The sequence below is a fragment of the Glycine soja genome, chromosome 18 (genome assembly GCF_004193775.1).
Source record: "Glycine soja cultivar W05 chromosome 18, ASM419377v2, whole genome shotgun sequence".
Lineage (NCBI taxonomy): Eukaryota > Viridiplantae > Streptophyta > Magnoliopsida > Fabales > Fabaceae > Glycine > Glycine soja.
In genome coordinates this window covers 16320159-16341949 of record NC_041019.1, presented here as the reverse complement: position 1 = coordinate 16341949, position 21791 = coordinate 16320159, and the positions used below count along the sequence as shown (strand labels likewise).

The 21791-nt window shown below is 35.5% G+C and overlaps 3 protein-coding genes and 1 pseudogene across 4 annotated transcripts; 1 reads left to right on the top strand and 3 right to left on the bottom strand.

The window, feature by feature from the left end:
- Positions 1 to 1960, bottom strand: part of LOC114397011 — a 38381-nt pseudogene extending 36421 nt beyond the window's left edge.
- A 21-nt stretch (positions 1961 to 1981) lies between these two features.
- On the bottom strand, positions 1982 to 3694 carry LOC114397010 (protein MAIN-LIKE 1-like). Its single transcript, XM_028359154.1, has 4 exons — positions 3683 to 3694; positions 2662 to 3024; positions 2222 to 2548; positions 1982 to 2125 (listed from the first exon to the last, which is right to left on the bottom strand). The coding sequence occupies exons 1-4, from the start codon at positions 3692 to 3694 to the stop codon at positions 1982 to 1984; spliced, it is 846 nt and encodes a 281-aa protein (XP_028214955.1).
- Positions 3695 to 10386: 6692 nt separating this feature from the next.
- On the top strand, positions 10387 to 13730 carry LOC114395082 (single-stranded DNA-binding protein WHY1, chloroplastic-like). 2 transcript variants are annotated; one of them, XR_003662944.1, is made up of 7 exons: positions 10387 to 10691; positions 11076 to 11176; positions 11282 to 11374; positions 11937 to 12031; positions 12478 to 12551; positions 12817 to 12933; positions 13450 to 13730. XR_003662944.1 is itself a non-coding variant. In XM_028356781.1 (7 exons), the coding sequence occupies exons 1-7, from the start codon at positions 10460 to 10462 to the stop codon at positions 13564 to 13566; spliced, it is 801 nt and encodes a 266-aa protein (XP_028212582.1). In that variant the 5' UTR covers positions 10387 to 10459; the 3' UTR covers positions 13567 to 13730. The 2 variants fall into 2 exon arrangements, 1 of the variants encoding a protein (XP_028212582.1); XM_028356781.1 differs by having other exon boundaries at positions 12845 to 12933.
- A 3964-nt stretch (positions 13731 to 17694) lies between these two features.
- Positions 17695 to 19322, bottom strand: LOC114397009. Its single transcript, XM_028359153.1, has 3 exons — positions 19185 to 19322; positions 18918 to 19109; positions 17695 to 17739 (listed from the first exon to the last, which is right to left on the bottom strand). The coding sequence occupies exons 1-3, from the start codon at positions 19320 to 19322 to the stop codon at positions 17695 to 17697; spliced, it is 375 nt and encodes a 124-aa protein (XP_028214954.1).
- Between the last annotated feature and the right edge of the window lie 2469 nt (positions 19323 to 21791).

Below are 21791 nucleotides of genomic sequence, written 5' to 3'. Positions count from 1 at the left end.
ATCAATCAAACGACTTAAGCCAACATCACTTGTATCCAAGTGATACTGTCTTAATTAGGGGCAATTGTTATGAGAGTGTTGTTAGGTGCACCCAGCATTATTGCTGGTGCACCCAGTATTCTAAAAAAATGGCAAAATTTCCCTTGCTTGGTTTTCCTCTTATGGATCAAGTTGATCCGTAAGAAGAAAAATAATTATATATATTTATTTATTTTATTAATTATAATATATTTTTAAATATTGATTTATTATAAATAATTAATTTTTTAATATATTTTTTTAGAATAAATTTGTTTAGAAGATGATATTAAAATACTTACTCAGTCCCATTATAATTATTGTTTAAGGTTATTTTATACATATTAATAAAAATCAATAAATACATAAAAGATAATAATCAGTATTATATTAAAAATTAAAATACTAACTACTTTATAATACATTTTTTTGCATGATCATTAGTATAAGTGGGAAAATAGTAATTATAAGAGAATTTAAAAATATTAGTACGTTATATAAAATAAGGATCTTAGATAACAAATGATGTCCATTTTTTGTTTATTTTTTTTTATACGAAAATATTAATTTATTTTTTTGTATGACCTCTACTCATGATGTCCATTTTTTGTTTAATTTATTTTTTTCTACACCCTTTTCAACTTCTTTATTTCAATTATATTTAAAGTTATATTTCAAATTATTTTTTATTAGTTGGTAAACTAAGTTAACTAGACCATTTATAATAATTTACATATACTATAACTAAGTTAACTAGACCATTTTAATAACACGCGTGTATATAGACACAAATGGAATACACAATCAATGGAAATAAATAAAACCAACAATACTCATGAAATGGGTTCATGTACAATATCTGTATATACATGGAATATCAATAAAAAAATATGTACATAAACTACGCTTGATCCGTGCGCCGCCTGCGTCTAGACCTAACATATACTAGATGGTCCTGTGTCACACTCCTGGCCAACTTCGATCATCTCATGTGTCGATGAGCCAGGCGTGACCACCCCTAGACTTAGATGGCACTGCAACCTCTCAGTAATGTCATCACAAACTTCCTGTTACATACAAAACAAACTGATTACACAAATTATTATGCAAATATTGAGGTAAATGACATAAATTATTAGTATTACTTACCACTTCATGTCTAGGCTCCTCCGCAGATGTCGACGATGCTCCTGGCTCCGGCACGTGAGGGATATTAGTCTGCGGGGCCTGAGGGACGACTCGGGGCTGCGGGGCGTGACCATGAGGCAGAGGATCTAATGCACGGCCTGGTGTCATGAAAGGATGAGAGATGCAGAAGAACCAGTCCATGTAGTCACTGGAACACTGGCCTGGCACAATGCACACCTCACCTGTTGGAACGATATGATCCTCGTAGTGCATCCACATGTCGTGTATATCATCATACGAGACCCATGAATCGACAGGAGGAGCAGGAATGTTCTGCTTGTAGCCAAACTGTCGCACGACCCTTTCCGGTCGGTAATAAACAACAACAGGCCCCCAGCGCAAGAGATCGGAATAACATGATATGACGTGGAAGTCCCGGACCTCCCGGTGCTCCCCATAAGGGATCCAACAGACATCCGGAATCTGGAGTCGGTCCAGGCGCTCCCTATACGCTGGCGTACGAATGCTCTTCACGGTGTTCTTGGTCGCAATCCACCTACACGCACGCGGAGAATCTTCGTCGTACTCTTGATCAGCAGTGGAGTCCGCGATCGACGGAAAGTGCTCGTAGATCCAGCACTACAGATGTAACATCAAAATTATAAACATTAATAATGAAAGTGTAACAAAATTTAAAGTTGAACATTGTTGAGGCTGAACGAATAAAAAACATATTTGTTACCTGCAGCAGTGTCATGTAACCGCCAAGCAGTCGGCTGTGGCTCATAGATGCATCGTTCAGCTGGTCGTACATATGTACCAAAGCAGCCACTCCCTAAGCATACCTCTCCGTCATACTGAGGTCACGAAGGGCCTCTAAGTAGACAACATGGACATTGGTTGCACTCTTGTTAGCAAACAGAGTGCAACCCAGAAGGTGAAGAAGATATGCGCGAGCCGCAGCTGTCCAATGACCTGCCTGGCATCAGCGCTCATATATATCACGTACCCATTGCAGGCGTACATACGGTCCGCGACACTGGGTTGTCTCAGCCCTAGCAGACTCTAGAGAGACCATCAACAAGTCTACCAGCATCTGAACCGCATCATCCACGTGCAAGGGCTCAAAAGCGTGTAAGTCGCCAATCACAGGAAGATGGAGAAGCAAGGAGACGTCGTCCAACGTGATGGTGAGCTCTCCCATCGGGAGATGGAAACTAGACGTCTCCCGGTGCCACCGCTCCACAAACGCGGACAAAAGTCCCCGATCGCCAGTGTCTACCAAACACGCGATCAGAGGACTTAGTCCTGTACCAGCAACAAGTCCCTCAATGGCAGGGATAGGCCTGCCTAAACTATGGACCTTCCTCCCATGAGAGGATAGCTTCAATTCAGGACGCTCCTGAATTGAAGTATAAAGGAACGCAAAATTCATTTAAATCATCATTTAAAGGAAAACTAATTTCAATCATAAAGTATAATTTACAAGTAACTAAAAATAAATAGTATAAATACCTCTCCCGTCCATACGCTGCAAGCAACGTGATCCACATACTGGGTCAACACGGATGGGTCGCTCGGACCACTCGGAAATCCCTCATGCTCATCCTCAGCAGCCTCTGTGCCTGTGTCCGCAGAAATGTCTGCCACAATGTCCTCTACAGCAGTTGGTGCCTCCATCGGGTCATCCTGAACATCTGGCGCAGGGATGACTGGCTCATCGTGCGCCGCAGTCGCAACGACTCGCTGCCTCCGTGTAGATGCAGTAGGCCGTTGACGCTGCGGAGCATCATCAGAATCATCACAATCTCCTCTGCTCACACCTCTGCCAGTAACCTGACCTAAGGCACGACCTAATCCTCTGGTCCTAACCATAATCTGCAAATGAGTGACGCAAATTCAATCACCGATTTCATTCACTCAAATTTCATTGGTCTAACGCAGATTTCATTGACTGAAAATCACGCAAGCTGTCAGGCTTTCATTGATTGTAGGACATGTATGTCAAGAAAGGCATGTCAAGAAAGGCTACACATCTTAGGCTTTTATCGGGTTAGTTTTTATTCAGTACACTATACGATTGAATGGAAATTGATTATGGATCCTAATATTATTGATATTAGATGAACAAAGCCAAAGAAAGAAGAAATCAATCTTCTTGAAATAGAAGCAACTCCTCATCTTTTGGCAAATAGAAGCCTCACTTATGTGGACTGGTCAAGCTTTATGCTTATTCATTTGGTTCAACCTATAAAGGAAGTACGTGGTCATAACTTAGTTAAAGGATACTCTATCCTTTATGAGCTATTTCTTTTCTAATACTGGCAGTGAAGTGCATTCCTATGAGCCCCAAGCAATATTAATCGAAATATTAACTACTAAGTAGTTTACCAAGTGTTTTTATGATTCATTCTAATATCTCATGCAAGTTGTGATTTTTTTAAAAACTTAAATGGTAAATTTATGGAAGTGATTGTTGTATGACCAAAATTAATGTTTACTCCAATATGTTTTTGACGTGGTTCAGTTGCTTTACCTGCTTTGCCATATTTCTATTTTTCTTCTTCTTCAGGTTTGATCAAAATGCTTATTGCTCTAAAATCTGCATTGAAATGGAAAGTGTTTGATATAAAACCATTTGTATGGAATAGTTGGTTCATCATTTGTGATATTATATTATAGTCGACCATGTGGCTTAGAGTTCTAAATAACTTAAGGTTTTGGGATAGTTGGTTCATGATTCCAAATGCATTTCTTCACATACAGGCTCAGAGGTTCTAAGCAAACTACCTTATGTTAACAAGATGTTTTTCCTTTTGGTGGTGATCAACCATTGAACATGCTCGATGTCATACAGGTACTGCATCCAATCATCAGAAATAAGTGGGCAAAAGCTTGTGTTGGGACAACCACGATCATCTCCCAGGTAGGCTCACTCTTGGTACTACATAGTTTCATCATGCCAAATTCCTAGTTCTATCATGTCAAATTCCTATTTCCTAGTTTAATCCATTAATTGCAAGTATTTGCATCTATCTATCTATCTATCTATACCTATTGAGTTGTATGCTTGAACTGGAGAATTTGGATTTTCTATTTCTATTCATTGTTGTTCTCCTCTAATTAAATTGTTAGATGTGAATTTAGGTACAAGAAGCTACAAATTGCTTGGGTGCTGACTGTGTGCCTCGATATGTTGAGATGAAGCACATGGAAGTTGGCTTATAGGGAGTACATGGAAGTTGGCTTATATGAAGCACATGAAAGTTGGCTTATAGGGATATCAATCATATTGGTCATAACTTAGTTAAAGGAAGTACATGGAAGTTGGCTTATATGAAGCACATGGAAGTTGGCTTATAGGGATATCAATCATATTGGTCATAACTTAGTTAAAGGAAGTACATGGAAGTTGGCTTATATGAAGCACATGAAAGTTGGCTTATAAGGATATCAATCATATTGGTCATAACTTAGTTAAAGGAAGTACATGGAAGTTGGCTTATATGAAGCACATGGAAGTTGGCTTATAGGGATATCAATCATATTGGTCATAACTTAGTTAAAGGAAGTACATGGAAGTTGGTTTATATAGAAGCACATGGAAGTTGGCTTATAGGGATATCAATCATATTGGTCATAACTTAGTTAAAGGAATGAATTTGTATGCAATTACATAAAAGGCAATTACATATTCGCATTAAATCAAATAAAGTATTTAGCAAATAATTAGCATACATTCATGGCAATTTGTATGAAACAATAGATATTCATGACACTATTTATCAAATATTTAGCATACATTCAGAGGTATCAAATAATATTTGGCAATTTTTCAATTAAAATCAAACTGTGAGTTTTACGGATCAGGTGATCCGTAAGCATCTTCCGGATCAACTTGATCCGAAAAATGTTTACGGATCACTTGATCCGTAAAGCTCCCAGCGATTTCCGACAGCGGTTTCCGCCATCATCGGCAACACTGGACCAAAAAAGGTAAGGTTCACGGTGCTTACCTTGACGGTGGACGCTAACCTCCTCAACGATGGCATTGCTCTTCGCGGAAGCTTCCTTGCAGCACCACCGCAACAATGGCGGCAACCTCCTCAACGAAGAAGAAGAAGAAGAGGCACAAAGAAGACGCGCAAAGAATGAAGAAGAAGATGCGCAAAGGATGAAGAAGAAGTAGGAAGAAGAAGAGTTGATCCGAAAGAAGAAGAAGCAGAAGTGGAAACGCGGGGAGAGAGAGAAGTTTGGTTTTTTTAAAAAAATTAGTGAGGGGCATTATGGCCTTTTCACAACAATTGCTGGGTGCACCAGCAAAACTGCTGGGTGCACCTAGCAGCACTCTTGTTATGATAGTCACCTAGGCTACAAGCCGGTTCACTTATAGTAGAGGCCCAAAGCACAATCATAAAAGAAATATGCATGGAGTTAGGCCCAATAGAACAAGAAAAATTATAAAAGGACCTCTATCCTATAGGACAAAACACTTTTTACTCTATCACTTTGTATGAAATAACCAACTCATTCAATGGTGATTTTGGTAGGAACTCATTCCTAACTTTCGCATTGCACCTCCACACCGGAGATCACACCACCGCATTGAAGCTCAGATTCCATTATACTTGGAGTTCATATCACATAAATTACTATTTTGATATGTGATTCCCCATCCCTGTACTTGCTTCCCCAAAACCTTCCACGTACTCGATGGGTATGAATTTTTTTTCTCCATTCTTATTCCCACTATCGTTGGGGATTGGGTATACCTGTTCCCACCCAATAATTTTAAAAAAATATTTTTTGCAAGAAATTTTTTTTTATAAAAATGAACAAAGCTAAATAAATTACATAATCAAGGAGTCAAGTTTAGATAGCCAACTTGTCATAACCAAATATAAAATCCTATCCAAGGAAAATTTTTCCTATGAAAGTCATATTCCTATCACCTAAAAACCATCCCAAAGACTTGAGACTTGAGAGAAAGACAAAACATAATTACTTATAACTTATGTTTGCCTTTAGGGGGAGTTTCGTAGGGGGGAATTTTTGGTTTCACAGGAATCATGAGTTGGAAAATTTAGTTTCCCATGCTTGGAATCAATTTAAAAATAATAATAATGTTCTTGGGAAAGGATTTTTCCTAGGAATGTTTTTTAATCAGTTTCCCACAAAAACTTTCACATGGGGGAAGTGAGAATCTTATTTTTTCTTGAGTATTTTTTTTACAGTAAAAATATCATCCTACTCGATATTAAATTAATTAATTTCATAAAAATATTGTGTAACTCATCGATTACTAAGAAACTTATCTTAAGATTCCAATGGTCAAGTAAACAAATTTTATTCATTCCTAGGGAATATGATTCTCAGGCATGTTTTCTTCTACCATACGCCCCATAAAGCTTTAGTTTCAGTCTTCAAAACAATAGAAAGAATAGACAAGGAACAATAAATAAGTCTAACAAAAGTAATTGAGTAATATACATAACATAAAATAAGAGTAATTTAGTAATTATGTGTCCAGTACAGGATAGGTAGGTACATACTCATGACTGCTCCCATTTAAGGGAACATTTAGTAGAAGATAAATTTTTGTTTCCCGGGAATCATAGGTTGGGAAACTTAGTTTTCCATATTTTATATGCATTTTTAAAAAATAACATTCCTATGAAGTGATGTTTCTTGATAATGTTTTTTAATTAGTTTCTCACAAAAAAAAATTCATGTTAATTTGTTTCCCAAGAACTAAAATCAAAAACCTTAAAAACATAAAAAATTTACAGTGAAGATTCCCGGGAAACAAAAAATATGTTTCCCGAGAACTAAAATCAAAAACCTTAAATAGTTGAGGTACCAAATAGTTGAGGTACCAAATAGTTGAGGTACTAAAAACCTTAATTGTCAAAAAATGTTTTTAGTACCTCAACTATTTAAGGTTTTTGATTTTAGTCCCCAAACTATTTTTTTGTTGGGTTTTAAGTCCCTATCATTAAGTTGCTCTATTAAATGATGACATGACACTTGATTTGTGATAGTTTTTTTTTGGACAATTTTTTAATCACCACAAATTGGTTGTTAAAACTTTTAAAATGTGTTAAACCATTTCTTGCAATTAAAAACTGCCAGAAATTGTTGAGGCACCACAACCAAAATTGGACTAACGCAAGAACCAAGAACAAGACGATGAATTCATAACTAGAACCAATACAAATCAAGAACAAGAAACCCAAAACATGATGTTTTTTCATCCATCTTTCTGCTAATTAAAACGCAAAAAAAAAGTCATAAAAAATGAGACCTTTTTGGATCTATCTAACTAAAATGCATAATCAATGGATGCATTTAATGGTAAAAAAAACTTAAGCAAAAAATAATTAGATAAATGAGACCCTTTAGATCTAACAAATATTCATTAGATTTTGCTTTCTTCTTCACGGTGTTGGATTGCAATCACTGAGTTCAAGCTTAGTAGGCACCGGCATTTATTCATGAACTAAAATTTTTCTTCTTGAAGAACGCAGAAGAATCATGAATCAAGAACATATTAACACAATCAAACTTCTCTCCGAACCCAGAAACAATAGGTCCTAGTGTTTTCTGGAACTAATGAAAACATGAAGGGTTTTATGAAGATTTTGTAACTCTTAGTTTTTGTTAATGATGAGTTGTAAATAAAATTTATAAACACTAGTTGATTAGGATGATTGTTATTGCTTTAATATTTGATTGTGTGATATCATGCATAGATGAATCCTAGACTAGGAGTTGAAATTTAGCATGTTCAAAATGATTGACATTGCATTCATTTATGGTTGTTAGCCTTGAAGAGTTGAAACTCTTGTAACTTAGTTTTTAAAATCACTAAGTTTCAACTCTGCATCCATATAATCAACTATATCAAAAAATAGTAGACTAGATTGATCCTCTATTCTTTTATAATAGGGATTGATTTGCATTTAGTCGACTATCCTTAGTATATAATCAACTATATTGGGTTTCATGAGTTTCCACTTTCGTAAACAGTCGACTATATGGTAATATAATCGACTACCTGTTCATCAGGAAACCCATGCGATGCAAAGAACAATTTAGTTGATTGTCTCTAGGGGACAATCAATTATATCTGTTATGAAACTATAAAAATGAGTTTTTCAAAGGACTTCATGGGTGACACTTTTTCTCTCATATTTTACACTACGATTTTCAATGAGAGTTTTTAGAATCTTTGAGTGTCATCACCACTTTGATCCTTATTTTTTGAAACATCATTTTACATTTGGTGCAAGGGATCATTGTAAAGGATCATGAAGGAAAGTTAACACTACAAAAAAAAAAATGGTTTCAAACTTTCACATCTTTCACATATAAAGTGAAATATTTCCTTCATCTGCGTTTCTGATTTTCATTTTCATTGAGTAGGTTTCTCAATGGTGTGCATGTAGTGGATTTTCTACATGTAGGTTTAATTCTTGATAGGTTTTCAAGAGTTTAGGCATTTGTGGTGTGCATTTGCTTAAGAGTTTGGTTGTAACTCAAAGATTTTAGTGGGTTATTGTGGATCAACTGGATGTAGATTTCCTAGAATCGAACCAGTATAAATTGTGTGTGCATCTTTTTCTTTATCCCTTCAACTCTTTATTGTTTATGGGTTAAGGTTCTTAACACTTGGTTTTTGATATTTGTTTGATATCTTTGTTTAAATCATAATTTGTGTTAAAAGAAAAGATAAAGGTGTTTACAACATATCTTACTCTCTTGGATTAAAGGAATATATTTTTGCAGGAAACTTTGATTTGGGTCTAAAATTGTTTTAAAACCAATTCATCCCCCTCTTGATTTGTGGTTTCATGTTCTAACTGTTCGAACTCATCGACTCAACAATGATAGAGTTTTCCTTCAAAAGTTTTTCTTTGGGAGCAAAGGTATTTTGCTTGTATGGGAAAAAGGCACTTTGCTTTCACATATTCAGGTTTCCTCCATGGTATAACATGCATGCTCTTCCCAAAAAATTACAGCCCCACTAAAGCCCTCCCCCACTGGATTCCAACTTGTAACTCCCTCAGATCAAAATCCTCCTCCCTATGCCACCTTTCCTCTGTCGTGACTCCCACCCCCACCATTGATGAATAAAAAGATAGAAAAACAAATTCGTTGTACAAATATGAGAAAGTTTAAATGGAGAGGAGATTCATGGTTTTGAGGAAAGGGAGGTTTTGTGGATTGCACGATGGACGATTGATGATGACTCGAGGATCTTGAATCTCGTGGCATCACTAACGCTAAAGCGGTGGAGCATGACGACCTTGCCACCAACGTCAACAAAGAAGAGAGAGAGAGAGAGAGAGAATTTCTCTTTATCGAAGTCATGTTGTATTTTCTTGTAAGTTGTTGCACTTAGGATTGAGGTTCAGTTGGGTGGTTTTGATGGTGTTGCGTTAAAAGCAATTTCCAAAAAAAAAAAAAAGTTGTCACAAATCAACTATCCCATCATCACTTAACAGAAAACTTAATGATAAGGACCAAAAGTCAAACTGAAAAATCATTTGAGGACCAAGACCGATCAAATTTTAGTTCAAAGACTAAAAATAAAAACCTTCAATAGTTGAAGGACTAAAAATATTTTAATATTAAATTAATAGGAAAAATATTCTTATCTAAAGATTCTCAATAATTAACAAACAAATTTTATTAGCTTTCGGGACACATAATTTTTGGACATAAATTTTTTTTTCCCTATCAAACACTCCATAAAAAATTAAGTATTACATGTACTAGTACATTTGTTGGATTATAGGAATAATTATTGTCAAAGTCAAGACATCAAGACAGGTAGTAGTCGCGGATACACATTTGTTTGTTAAGTCTAATTGCCTTTACTCAAGTAAATTGTAAATGTATATTAGTTGCTTGTTCGGATAAAAAAGTTTTAGATTGTTTTGTAAATTTCAAGTCTCACCAATAAAATTATTTATTTGTTGATTAGAATTATTATAGAAAATTTATTTGTGTTTTTTTTTACCGAAGAAAATTTATTTGATATGAATCAATATAATTGATTCTTACCAAAATTTTTTTACCGTCTGCAGGATTAAAAGGAAATGTTTTTAAATATATAGAAGTTAAAAGAGAAAGTTTTTATACTATTTATAAAAATCAAATTAAATCGACAAATAATGACCTTTTATGTCTTAATTCTAAATAATTTTTTTTTTCTAAAAAAAATAAAAACTAAACGCACTCTAACAAAGACCGGGAAAGGCACAGGGAAAGCAGCAGAAGCAGAAAAGATAGAGTGCGGTGAAGAAAGATGTCGAATTTGCAGTTACAGATTCACTCTCCTACACCATCACTCTTATCATATTCATCATCATCACTATCCTCTTCTTCTTCTCTTAAGCTATTCCCAAACCACCCTTTCTCCTCAAAGTCCCTTCCTTTCAACACTCCTAAACCCTTCTCCCTCAGATGCCGTCACTCTGACCTCTTCGATCAGAACACCTTAGCCTCTACACCACGACCAACGAGACCCTCTGCTTCAGGTACACCCCTTTTTTTTTCTCTCTCCTTTTTCCTCAACCCCTTTTTGTTTTTTGGTTTCTGAGTGACACCTAGAAAAATAAAACTTAAAAAACAAAAACATTTGGGGTTCTCAGAAACCTTATGGAGGCTTGGTTCTCCAATTTGAATTTTTAATAGTTGGAAGATGAAATACAGCCACTATAGAGTTGTTGGTTAAGTTAGGAAATTTGCAAAGGGTTTTTTGTGTTGTGATGTTTTCTTGTGTAATGTAGTACTTATTTGGTTTTCTGGTTCCTAATAGAGTTTTGGTTTTCCAATTTTAAAAAAAAAATATTTTTAATAGTACTTATGTGTTCTTGTTGTGTAATGTACTTATTTGGTTTTCTGGTTTAATGTGTGTTCAGTTGGAGCTTTGCCGCCTAGGGTTTATGTTGGTTACTCCATTTACAAAGGGAAGGCTGCGCTTACATTGACTCCTAGGCCCCCCGAATTCATGCCACTCGATGTATGTTTGTTTTGGTTTTGGTGGTGGTTGTGGTTGAATGCGCCATGATTTTTATGGACTTGTGAATTGAGCATTTAACTGTGAAAGTTTTGGTGTGTTTTGTAGTCGGGGGCATACAAAATATCTAAGGAAGGTTATGTGCTGCTTCAGTTTGCACCGGCAGTTGGTACGCGCCAATATGATTGGAATAGGAAGCAGGTGCGTTGTTATGATTCTTTTCTGGTGATTTAAGGGTAATATCTATGCTGGTGTTATATGTCAAAACCTAGAAAGCTGTGCTGGTTTTCAGTTGGGAGGTCTCCAATGTCTGTTAGGAAAGTAAAACTGAAAAAATTTATTGTTTTGTTTTCAGTTAGGACCAATAGTAAACTAAGTTTTGCTTCAATTTTTCCTTGGAACTCAATATGAAAAGCCAGAAAAGGGGTTGCTTTTGCAAAATGAAGTTCATTCAAACTAAGTTTGCAAATTTTAATCTAAACATGCATGAAGTTGTTATGTGCTCTGAGAGTATTACATCAGTCAGCTAATAATATAGCACAATTAAGACAGGGCACAACATAACCATACATGCCATTTGATTTTGAGTTAAAAGTATTAAGTTTAGGTCGAAATTGATCTGTTGAAAGCATTGGTCTTTGAGTACATGAGTATTTTTAGACAAAACCTGACTTTGATGTTTTGGTATGTTGGGTTTAATCTGTTGGTCTTCTCTTATGGTTTAGGAGTGTGAATTTTTATAGTACAATTTACTTGAATGCAGGTTTTTTCCTTATCAGTGGGTGAAATGGGAAGTGTGATTAGTCTTGGTGCAAGGGACTCTTATGAATTTTTTCATGATCCTTTTAAGGGTAAAAGGTAGTTTCTATTAGCCACACCCTTATAATTGTTGTAAAATGTAAATTTGTAATGGGATTGACATATTATGATTAATCAGTGAACATTGCTTGATGCCATGATTATCTTGCAATAAGAATTGCATTTTTCTGATTGGGTCTTAGTCTCTTTGAATATAAGTAATTGATCAGTTATGAACCCATCTATATGATCATTAGATCAATTACTTATATTCAAAGAGACTAAGACCCAATCAGAAAAATGCAATTCTTATTGCAAGATAAGGCAATTATATAGACGGATTCATACATACTGATTAAATCATTGCATGCTGTTGAATATATTTTGCATTTTTCTTTTTGCTATGTGTGGATGCTGGGAAGTGGGGCCCAGGTTTTGATGTTGTAAGTTGTGGCTGCTGTGCTTATACACCTTAAAAGCATTTCTAAAATTGTCTTGATATGCAGTGATGAAGGTAAAGTCAGAAAATTTTTGAAGGTGGAGCCTCTTCCAGATGGTTCTGGACACTTCTTTAACCTAAGTAATACACTTTCTTCACAAACCCTTTTTGCTATTATTATTATTATTATTTCCTTGCCATATTGATGTTGCTAGGGCACTATGAAATTTTGGGTTGATTGGACCCATTACATATTGTGGGAAAACTGAAACAAGCTCCCGGTGATGCACTATTTCAAAAGATCAGTCTTGATGTCATCTTTTTAAAGAATAAATTTTCTGACCCTTTTTATGCCAATGCATGCAATATGAATGACGAAAGTTAAATATCTTTATATTTGGTCCAGTTTTAACTCTGTTATGGAATTTCCCAAGGTGTTCAAAACAAGCTTGTGAATGTGGATGAAAGCATCTATATCCCTGTTACAAAGGCTGAGTTAGCAGTTTTGACCTCAACTTTCAATGTATAACTTCCTCTCTCTCTCTCTCTCTCTCTCTCTCTCTCTCTCTCTCTCTCTCTCTCTCTACCTTCTAATATAAATTGACAAAATTTGCATTTCCATGATTCTCTTATAGTTCTATGAAAAGATGTTGTAACAGAAATGACAGATCATCATTATAGAGTAACAATGAAAATCTGGTAAACTTTGCAGTAATAGCTTAACATTAGTCATTGAAATTACCAAACTAGGAAGATATCTTCACACTATAAGATGTCACGAAGTCTTAAAAGGTTTATAGATTTTCTGCATGTCTGTTTGAAAGAGAATTTAGAATTTGGAATAGCTCCACAGGTCATTGGAAAAGTGGCTTGTTTATGTTTAATGTTAGTGTACCGTTTCAACAAGAGTTTTTCTAGTTCAACAATACATTTCATGATTTGGTAAATGTAATCTTTTATGCATAGTTGCATACAATCTAATTAATATCTTGTTCATATTGGCTGTACTTCTGATACTTTTTTCTTTTTCTTTCTGTAGTTTATCATGCCATACCTTCTGGGTTGGCATACCTTTGCAAACTCCATAAAGCCAGAAGATAATGGAGTGAATGATGCTAACCCAAGATATGGAGGAGACTATGAATGGAACAGATAGAATCAATTTTTGCTTGTATTTGACCACCACTCACCATGTGAACTTCTCAACTTCCAAATGTGTTAAATCACTACATTTTGTCAGCTAGGATTTTTTATTTTTTTATTTTATAGAAATTGTGACTTTTGAGATGGTAATGTCTAATTGAGTTATTCCTCTCTCTCTCTCTTGCTGCTGGTATTTATTGCATGCTCAAGGATGATATTACGGTTGAAAAAGTTAAAAAATTAAAAGAATAGTGTAAAATGATATTTCTGGTAAGTATATATCCCCCTATTCACACGCGAGTAATAACAAAAGGGGTACTAAACAATTATTTATTATTTAACTTTATAATTATTTATAATGATTCAACAACTAATTAATTAGGTAAAATTGTATTTTTGGTTTCCCACTTTAGCTCCAATTTCTCATTTAGTCTTTCGGTAATTTAATTCACAAATTTGGTCATTCGGTTTTATAAAATCTTACAATGTTGGTTCCGGATGTCTCAATTGGACGTTGACTGTTAAGCAGCGACATTGACTGTCATGTGTCAATGTCTGAGAGGTTTCTTGAAAATGCTTGCATTTTTTTACCCATCTGTGGTAAAATTTATTTACACTAACAAAAATTCAAAAAAACCAATTTTTTAGAAATCCCTAACCCTAAAGCTTGGTATTTGGAAGCGCACTCCTGGAAACCGCAAACGTTATTGTGAAGTTGTCGTCGTAGGTGAAGGTGCGTGAAGGTGGGTCAAGGTGCTTGAAGAGTCATTGTTGAACGTCCTAGGAACATGGAGGGGGCTTTTGTTTTCAAGTTATTTTATTTGTGGGGTTTGTTTGTGGAAGTAGTCCACATAGTTTAGGGTTTTGTTTTGTGTTTGTGCATGCCCGTCAACGAAGTGGTTTTGGTTAATTTGTGTGGTGGTCGTGTGTTTATAGTTTTGTGTGTTTGTGTGGGGTTTGTTGGCGGTTCAATTGTGCGGAAAGGTTTGTGTATTTGTGTTGAGTTGTCGGGGTCCACGAAGCTTTATTGGTTTTATTTTGTTGTTGTGTTCCATTGGATGTGTGGTCCCGATATTGTTTTTTTTTTTGTGGTGGACCCTTGTTGTAAAACCGGAAACATGAATGGTTGTTTTTTTTTTTGTCGTGGTGGTCCCCATTTTGGCTTTTATTTTTGTTATGTTCTGAAAAGCTTTGTTGGTTGTGTTGTTTTTATTAATTTTTTGGGCTTTGTTGTCATTTGCATTTTTGCGGGCCAACTGAAGAACAAACAATGAGGTTAAAGATTCACTATGGAGGGATGTTTATTTATAAGTCATCCACTGTGTATGTCAATGGAGACATCGTTGAAGAGGAATGGGGTTGGGATGTGGATACTATGTCATACATTAACTTGATGAAGGTCATTAAGTCTATTGGCTACAAAGCATTCAAGTGCTTATGGTACAGGTACCCCCGAAAGGCACTTTGCAAAGGGTTGAAGCCACTGAATGGTGACTTTGATATTTTACAATTGGCTGAAGATGTTGTTGGGTTTGATGTGGTGGAGGTGTATGTGGAAGATGGGGTGATTGATAGATGTGATAAAAAGTTGAATGATGTTGAGGGAGATGAAGTTGTTGTAATTGATGGAGTGGAGGCTGAACCAGTTGTGGAGGCTGAGGTTCAAGTGAAGGGTCAGGTTGATGTGGAGCCTCAGGTTTAGCTTGATGAGGAAGGTTTGGTTGAGGTTGAGGTGCAGGTTCAAGATGAGGCTGGTGGTGTGGGTGAGATAGAGGTTGTTGTTGAGTGTGTGGATGATATTCATGTTGGGGTTGACAAAGATGATGATGATGTGGGGTCTGAAGAAAGTGATTCGAATTATGTTGGGGATGAGGAAGATGATGATGATGATAGCAGTGATTGTAGTGAAGTTTCAGATAGTGATTTTAAAGAAAACTCTGATTGGACAACATGGTTGGAGTATGAAACATTTAGTCAAATTACTGAGGCTACTTTTGATACTAATAAAGTGGAGTCAGGAAATTCTGATTTGGTTGATGAAACTAAATATTCTGATGAATTGGATACTCCACCTGGAAGTGAAGATGAAGGTCCCCCAAAAGTTAGATATCCTCGTTTTAAGGTGCCTGAAAATGATGAAGATGTAAAGTTTGAGGTTGGGTTGCAATTCAGTGGTAAGAAACAAATTCTAGAGGCTGTGAAGACCTTTGCTATAATTTCTAAGAAGAATCTGAAGATTAAAAAAAATGACAAAAGGAGAGTGATTGTAATCTGTAAACAAAAAGGTTGTCCCTTCTACTTACGGGTGAGCAAGTCTATGCAAACCACTTATTTGCAGGGAGTGACATTAAAAAATGAGCATTGTTGCTTTAGAACTGCCACAAACAGCCAGGCTACACCTGAGTGGGTTTCAAAAAGGTTGATGTCATTATTAATGCATAGTCTCGACATGAGGCTAAAAGCATTAGTTGCTTATGCTTTAGGAAAGTGGGGATTCAGATTGAGTATGGATCAGGTATACAGAGCAAAGGTTAAGACAATGGAAAAAATTGAAGGTGCAACCAGAGATCAGTATAAACATTTAAGAAGTTATGCTGTAGAGCTACTAGAAAAAAACAAGAACAACACTATGAAGATCAAATGTGATTTAACTCCTCATGGTCCTATTTTCGAATGTATGTATGTATGCTTGGAGGCTTGTAAGAGTGCATTTGTAACAACTTGCAAGCCCTTGATAGGATTGGATGACTGCTTTCTGAAAGGAGAATTTGGTGGGCAATTGATGTCTGCAGTAGGTAAAGATGGAAACAATCAAATGTTTCTTATTGCTTATGCTGCAGTGGAATATGAAAATTATTCATCTTGGAAGTGGTTTGTTGATCTCTTGATAGCTGACCTAGATGGTATTCAGGAGGGATGTTGGGCTTTCATTTTTGACCAACAGAAGGTAAATATTTAATTGGAACTAAGATCAAATGTGGCTTTCATTTAATTCATGCACTATTTTTTGCAGGGTTTGGTTGAGGTAATCAAAGAGCTTGGTGAAAACGTAGAACATCGTTTGTGTGTCAAACATTTGTATGGTAACTGGAAGAAAAAGTATCTGGGAGCACACATGAAAGAGTTGATGTGGATGGCAGCTCGAGCAATAACTACCCTTGACTGGGAAAAGGCCATGCTGCAAATTAAAACTTATGATGTTGAAGCTCGGGAGGATCTGGAAAGGTTAAACCCTGCTTCTTGGACAAGGTCTGCTTTTAAGGTAAACACAAAATGTGATTTGCAAGTGAATAACATGTGTGAGGCATTCAACAATGTAATAATGGAGTACAGAGATAAGTCAATTATTACACTATTGGAGGGAATCCAATTTTACATAAGTTCTAGAATTGTCAAGTTGAGGACTATCCTCATGAGGTATGAGGGTTCAATCTGTCCTAAAGTTCAGCAAATAATTGGAAAAAAATAAAAAAGCATGTGAAGCATGGCAGGCACATTGGTGTGGTGATGCTGATTTATCTTTGTTTGAGGTGTCAAAGGGCATGGAAAAATTTGTTGTCAATCTTAAACAATAGACATGTTCTTGTAGAAAGTGGGAGTTAACTGAAATTCCATGCACTCATTCCATAGCATGCATGTGGATCAATGGTGTTGAACCAGAACTCAGTGTGAATTCTTATTACAAGTGTTGTTTTATGTAATTCCATGCAGTCATCTTATTAATTTTTTTCATGGTTTTTTTATTTGAATATGTATACTTGTTGCATTTGGCAGGAAATGTAATGTGTTGACCACATATTCATTTATTGTCTACCCATGCAACGGACCCAACTTATGGCCTCCTCTGCAGACACCAGTGATGCTTCCACCTGTCATGAGGAGAGCTCCTGTAAGACCAAAGAAAGCAAGGAACAAGAAAAATGATGAGTCTACCAAGAGGTCTAACTTGGCAAGATAGTCAAGATTAGTAGTTTGTAAAATTGTCGCACAATTGGACACAACAGAAGGTCATGTAAAGGAAAGACATCTGCAGATAGGACCATTCCAAAAGGGGAAATAAGGTACTTTTGTGTTGCATAAGTGCTGTAAATTTCATTTATCACAGATTCTTATTACATTCACCATTCTTATCATATTTGTTTTACATATTGACAGAACTTGAAGAGACAATCATCATGTCCCACCCCTGTTGCAGCAAAGAAACAAAAAAATGGTTTAAGCATAAGTCAGACCACATCTGCAGGACATCAAGGAGGTGATAGCACCAATGAAACACAACAATCATGAATCAACTAAGGGAGCAGCCAAGGAGAGATTGGGCACAACAATGTTATAGCTACTTTGTTTTCATTTTGTTTAGGCTAATTTAATTTACGAACTTGGTTCTGTCTGCATGTTTAATTCAGAGGCCTTGTAATGCACTCATTAAGTTTTTACCAGTTGTTGTAATTAAAGTCTGCACAATATCAGACAATGTTATATCTGCCTTGTTTATTGCAATGTTATATCTGCCTTTGTGTCTCTCAAGTTTATTGCAATGTCATATCTGCCATATTTTTTGCAAATATGGTGAGTTTATGGATGCCTTGTTTTCTATAGTAAGGTGGTGAGTTTATGGATGCCTTTGTGTCTAACAATTTTGTTAACAACAACAATGTACCATTAGTGGTTTTGTAAGCATCACTGTACTTGGTTTTGTTAACTTTTCCCAACCAAGGATTCACAAAACACTCTACAAGCTTATGTCAAGAACCAGATTTTACATTTAACAACCATCATTGCTTATGATTAATGCCAAAAATTATTGTTTAACACAACTGTTATAAAGTACCTGTTTAACACCATCACTCAAACTCAAGTCACAATAATTTATTTAATAACACTCACAACCGATAATTGTACATTCATGAATACATCATCAACATGAAAAGCTTCACAAACTTAGTCATATTCCACTAAATTCTCAACCTGATAAGCATCATAAGCTTAAATTCTCAAAACAGAGTGCCTACACAAACTTACTCATATTTCACTAAATACATATTTGAAGGCTGAATACAAAATTAATACCAAATTTGAACACCCATAAAATCTTCTTTCACTAACATACCAATTCAAAAATTCCACAATTACAATCTGCACATTACAAAGAACCAAAAAAATCACCATGACTTTCTTCCTAACTAATTACAAAATGACAACATGTTATTGGCGCCAAATTACTACCATTTGCACGGACTCAACAAACAAACCACCAACAACCAATAACATTCCCCTGGGACATTGCCAAATTACATTCCCTGCTACATTATCAAATTACAGACCTCAGATACATAATAAAGACACTAACAAGCAAACACAGACCCAAGAAACAACCAAAACAATCCCTAAAATTTTTTCCTTCATCTTCATGTCATTGATCTTGCTTTGCAAATCCTTTTCCCTCAACTTCAATTCATTAACCTTCTTCATCAATGCTACAATGATCTTCTTCTGACGAATGTTGGCAATTGGATCGTGCCACTCAAAATAATTACACCCTTTCCTACCTGTAACCTACATGCCGAAAATATCCAAAAAGAATCAACAAATAAGCTATAACACAATCCCTACGAAATTATTATTCCTTACCTTGTATAGACCACATCCATAGAAACGCCTCCCTGGATTATCCTCGGTCCACAATGTCACCAGTGGAGCCTCTACGTTACAGAGACACAACAAGTGACTTTGGGCCTCGGAGGTGTACGATGAGGAACTCCTTTCCATGGCGTCGTTTATGGAGGACAGCAACACCTTAACCACCACCACTAAGCAGTGACGCAGTCACGCCGACGACTCACCCACGTCGACGACGCACCCACGAAGAAGGAAACGTTGCAGAAGCTCCACACCCACGACAACGCTGAACCACAACACAAACGAACACGATGAAGCAGAAATCCAATTTAGGGTTAGGGATTTGTAAATACATATGTTTTAGGGTTAGGGTTTTGGTTAGCGTAAAATTTTTTTTACCACAGCTGGGTAAAAATATGCAAGCATTTTCAAGAAACCTCTCAGACGTTGACACGTGACAGTCAACGTCGTTGCTTAGCGGTCAACGTCCAATTGAGGCGTCCGGGACCAACATTGCAGGATTTTATAAAATCGAAGGACCAAATTTATGAATTAAATTACTGGGGAACCAAATGCAAAATTAAAACTAAAGTGGGAGACCAAAAGTGCAATTTTGCCAATTAATTAATTTATTAAATAAATTTCTATTAGTCTAATAATCAGTAATTTGAACTAAAATTTGAATTAAAATATAACTAAATGTATATAATCATTTGATTGCAATAATAATAATAATAATAATTGCTAATCATTATAATTATTATATCAATCAATTCTAACAATCATTACAATTATTGTAATTACATAATATAAAAAATTCAATTAAATCAATTTATTTGGAAAATGTTACATGTAACTTTTTTATTTTATTTTAAAGCAATTTATTTTATAGAACTTCTAAAAAAGTCACGTGTATATTTCTTTTTTAAAAACATTTTCGTATCTATATAATGTGGAGTATAAATAGATTATTTGATAATAATAATAATAATAATAATTTCTAATCATATGTTTTTTTAATTTATTTTATAGAACTTCTAAAAAAGTCACTTATATATTTCCTTTTAAAAAATATTTTTGTATGTATGTAATATAGAGTATAGATATAGATTATCGGAAGAAGAAGCCATGCTATTAGATAAATAAACATGTAAGTAGTTCTGCAGTTAAAAAAAATCTTAATATATTTTAGTCTTTCATATATACTTAATTTTTGCATATAATCCTTGATATATTTTTCCTTTGAATAAGGTCTTTAATATTTGAAAACTTTTATTCTAGATCCCCGTCATTAGTTGGAATCCATTATTTGCTTATGCGGTCGTTAATCGAAGATGTAGACATGTGACGTGTGATGTCACGTGTAATCTTTGTATGAGTATGATTACATGTATGATTTTTAAAAAAATAAAATAAAAATGACATCGTATTATTTTTATATTTTTTAAAGTGTTTTATCTTTTAAAATGATGGTTAAGGTTTTTTCTTTTTCTTTTCCTTATTTTTTCCCTTCATCTTCCTCACATCCCACCGCTGTGCCACTGGTGGTGTTTCATTTTTTTTCGGTGGCGGGACTAAATGAAAACAAGTTGGAGGAAAGAATAGATATGAACCAACAAAATCTTAACATCAAAACATCAAACCACAAAATCGAAAAAACAAAAATACCGATTTAAACATATCTCCACAAAAAAACCCAAAATCCCCCCAAAAAACATCAAACCACAACAATAGTAAAAACAAATCTGAATATGAAAGCAAGAAAAGTAAAATCAATTTTGTTTGATAGGCTTCATTGGGTTTCATGGCTGGGTTCGCAGTTGGATTTCATGGGGGGGGGGGGGGGTATCACGATGGGGTTTGCAGTAAGTTCATGGTGGGGCTCGTTGGGTTTCGCAACAATGGTGGCGGTGGAGATCATGGTCGTTGGGTTTCATGACGAGGTTGCGGTTGAGATCATAGTGGGGTTTGCGATGACTTATTGTTGGTTTCCAAGTAGGTTTCACGGTTGGGGTTGGTGGGCTTCACATTGGGGATTGTTGTGGTTCATGGAGTTGCATGGCGGTGCCATTGATGGTGAAAATGGAGAGCAGGTGGTATCGCCGCCATTAGCTCTTGGTGGTGGTGCTTGACTGCAGGTTTGATAGGAAGGTTTAGAGTGGGGTTGTGATTGGGGTTGTTGTGGTTTTGAGGGTGGTGGTGATGACTTTGTTGGTGATGGTGAAGAAGAGGGTGGTGGAAGAAAGGGATTGGAAGAGGAGGAGGAAGATGAACTTGTGCTTGTGTTTACATGACGCCGTTTTTACTTTTTTATTTCTTTTTAAAAATTTCTTATGTATAATCTCACTCAGACAAAGATTACACGTCGCTTGCCTACGTGTCCGGTTAATGGTCACATAACCAGATAACGGATTTCGACAAATGAGAGAGATCTCAAACAAAAATTTTCAAATATTAGAAATCTGATTTGGAGGAAAAAAATTTCAGGGACCAAATGCAAAAATCGAGTATATATCATGGATCAAAAACATATTTAAGAAAAAAAAAACATGTAAGTAATTCTTAAAAAACCAATAGAAACTTGTAGCATGTTAAAAAAAATTATGAAGCAAGTAGTTT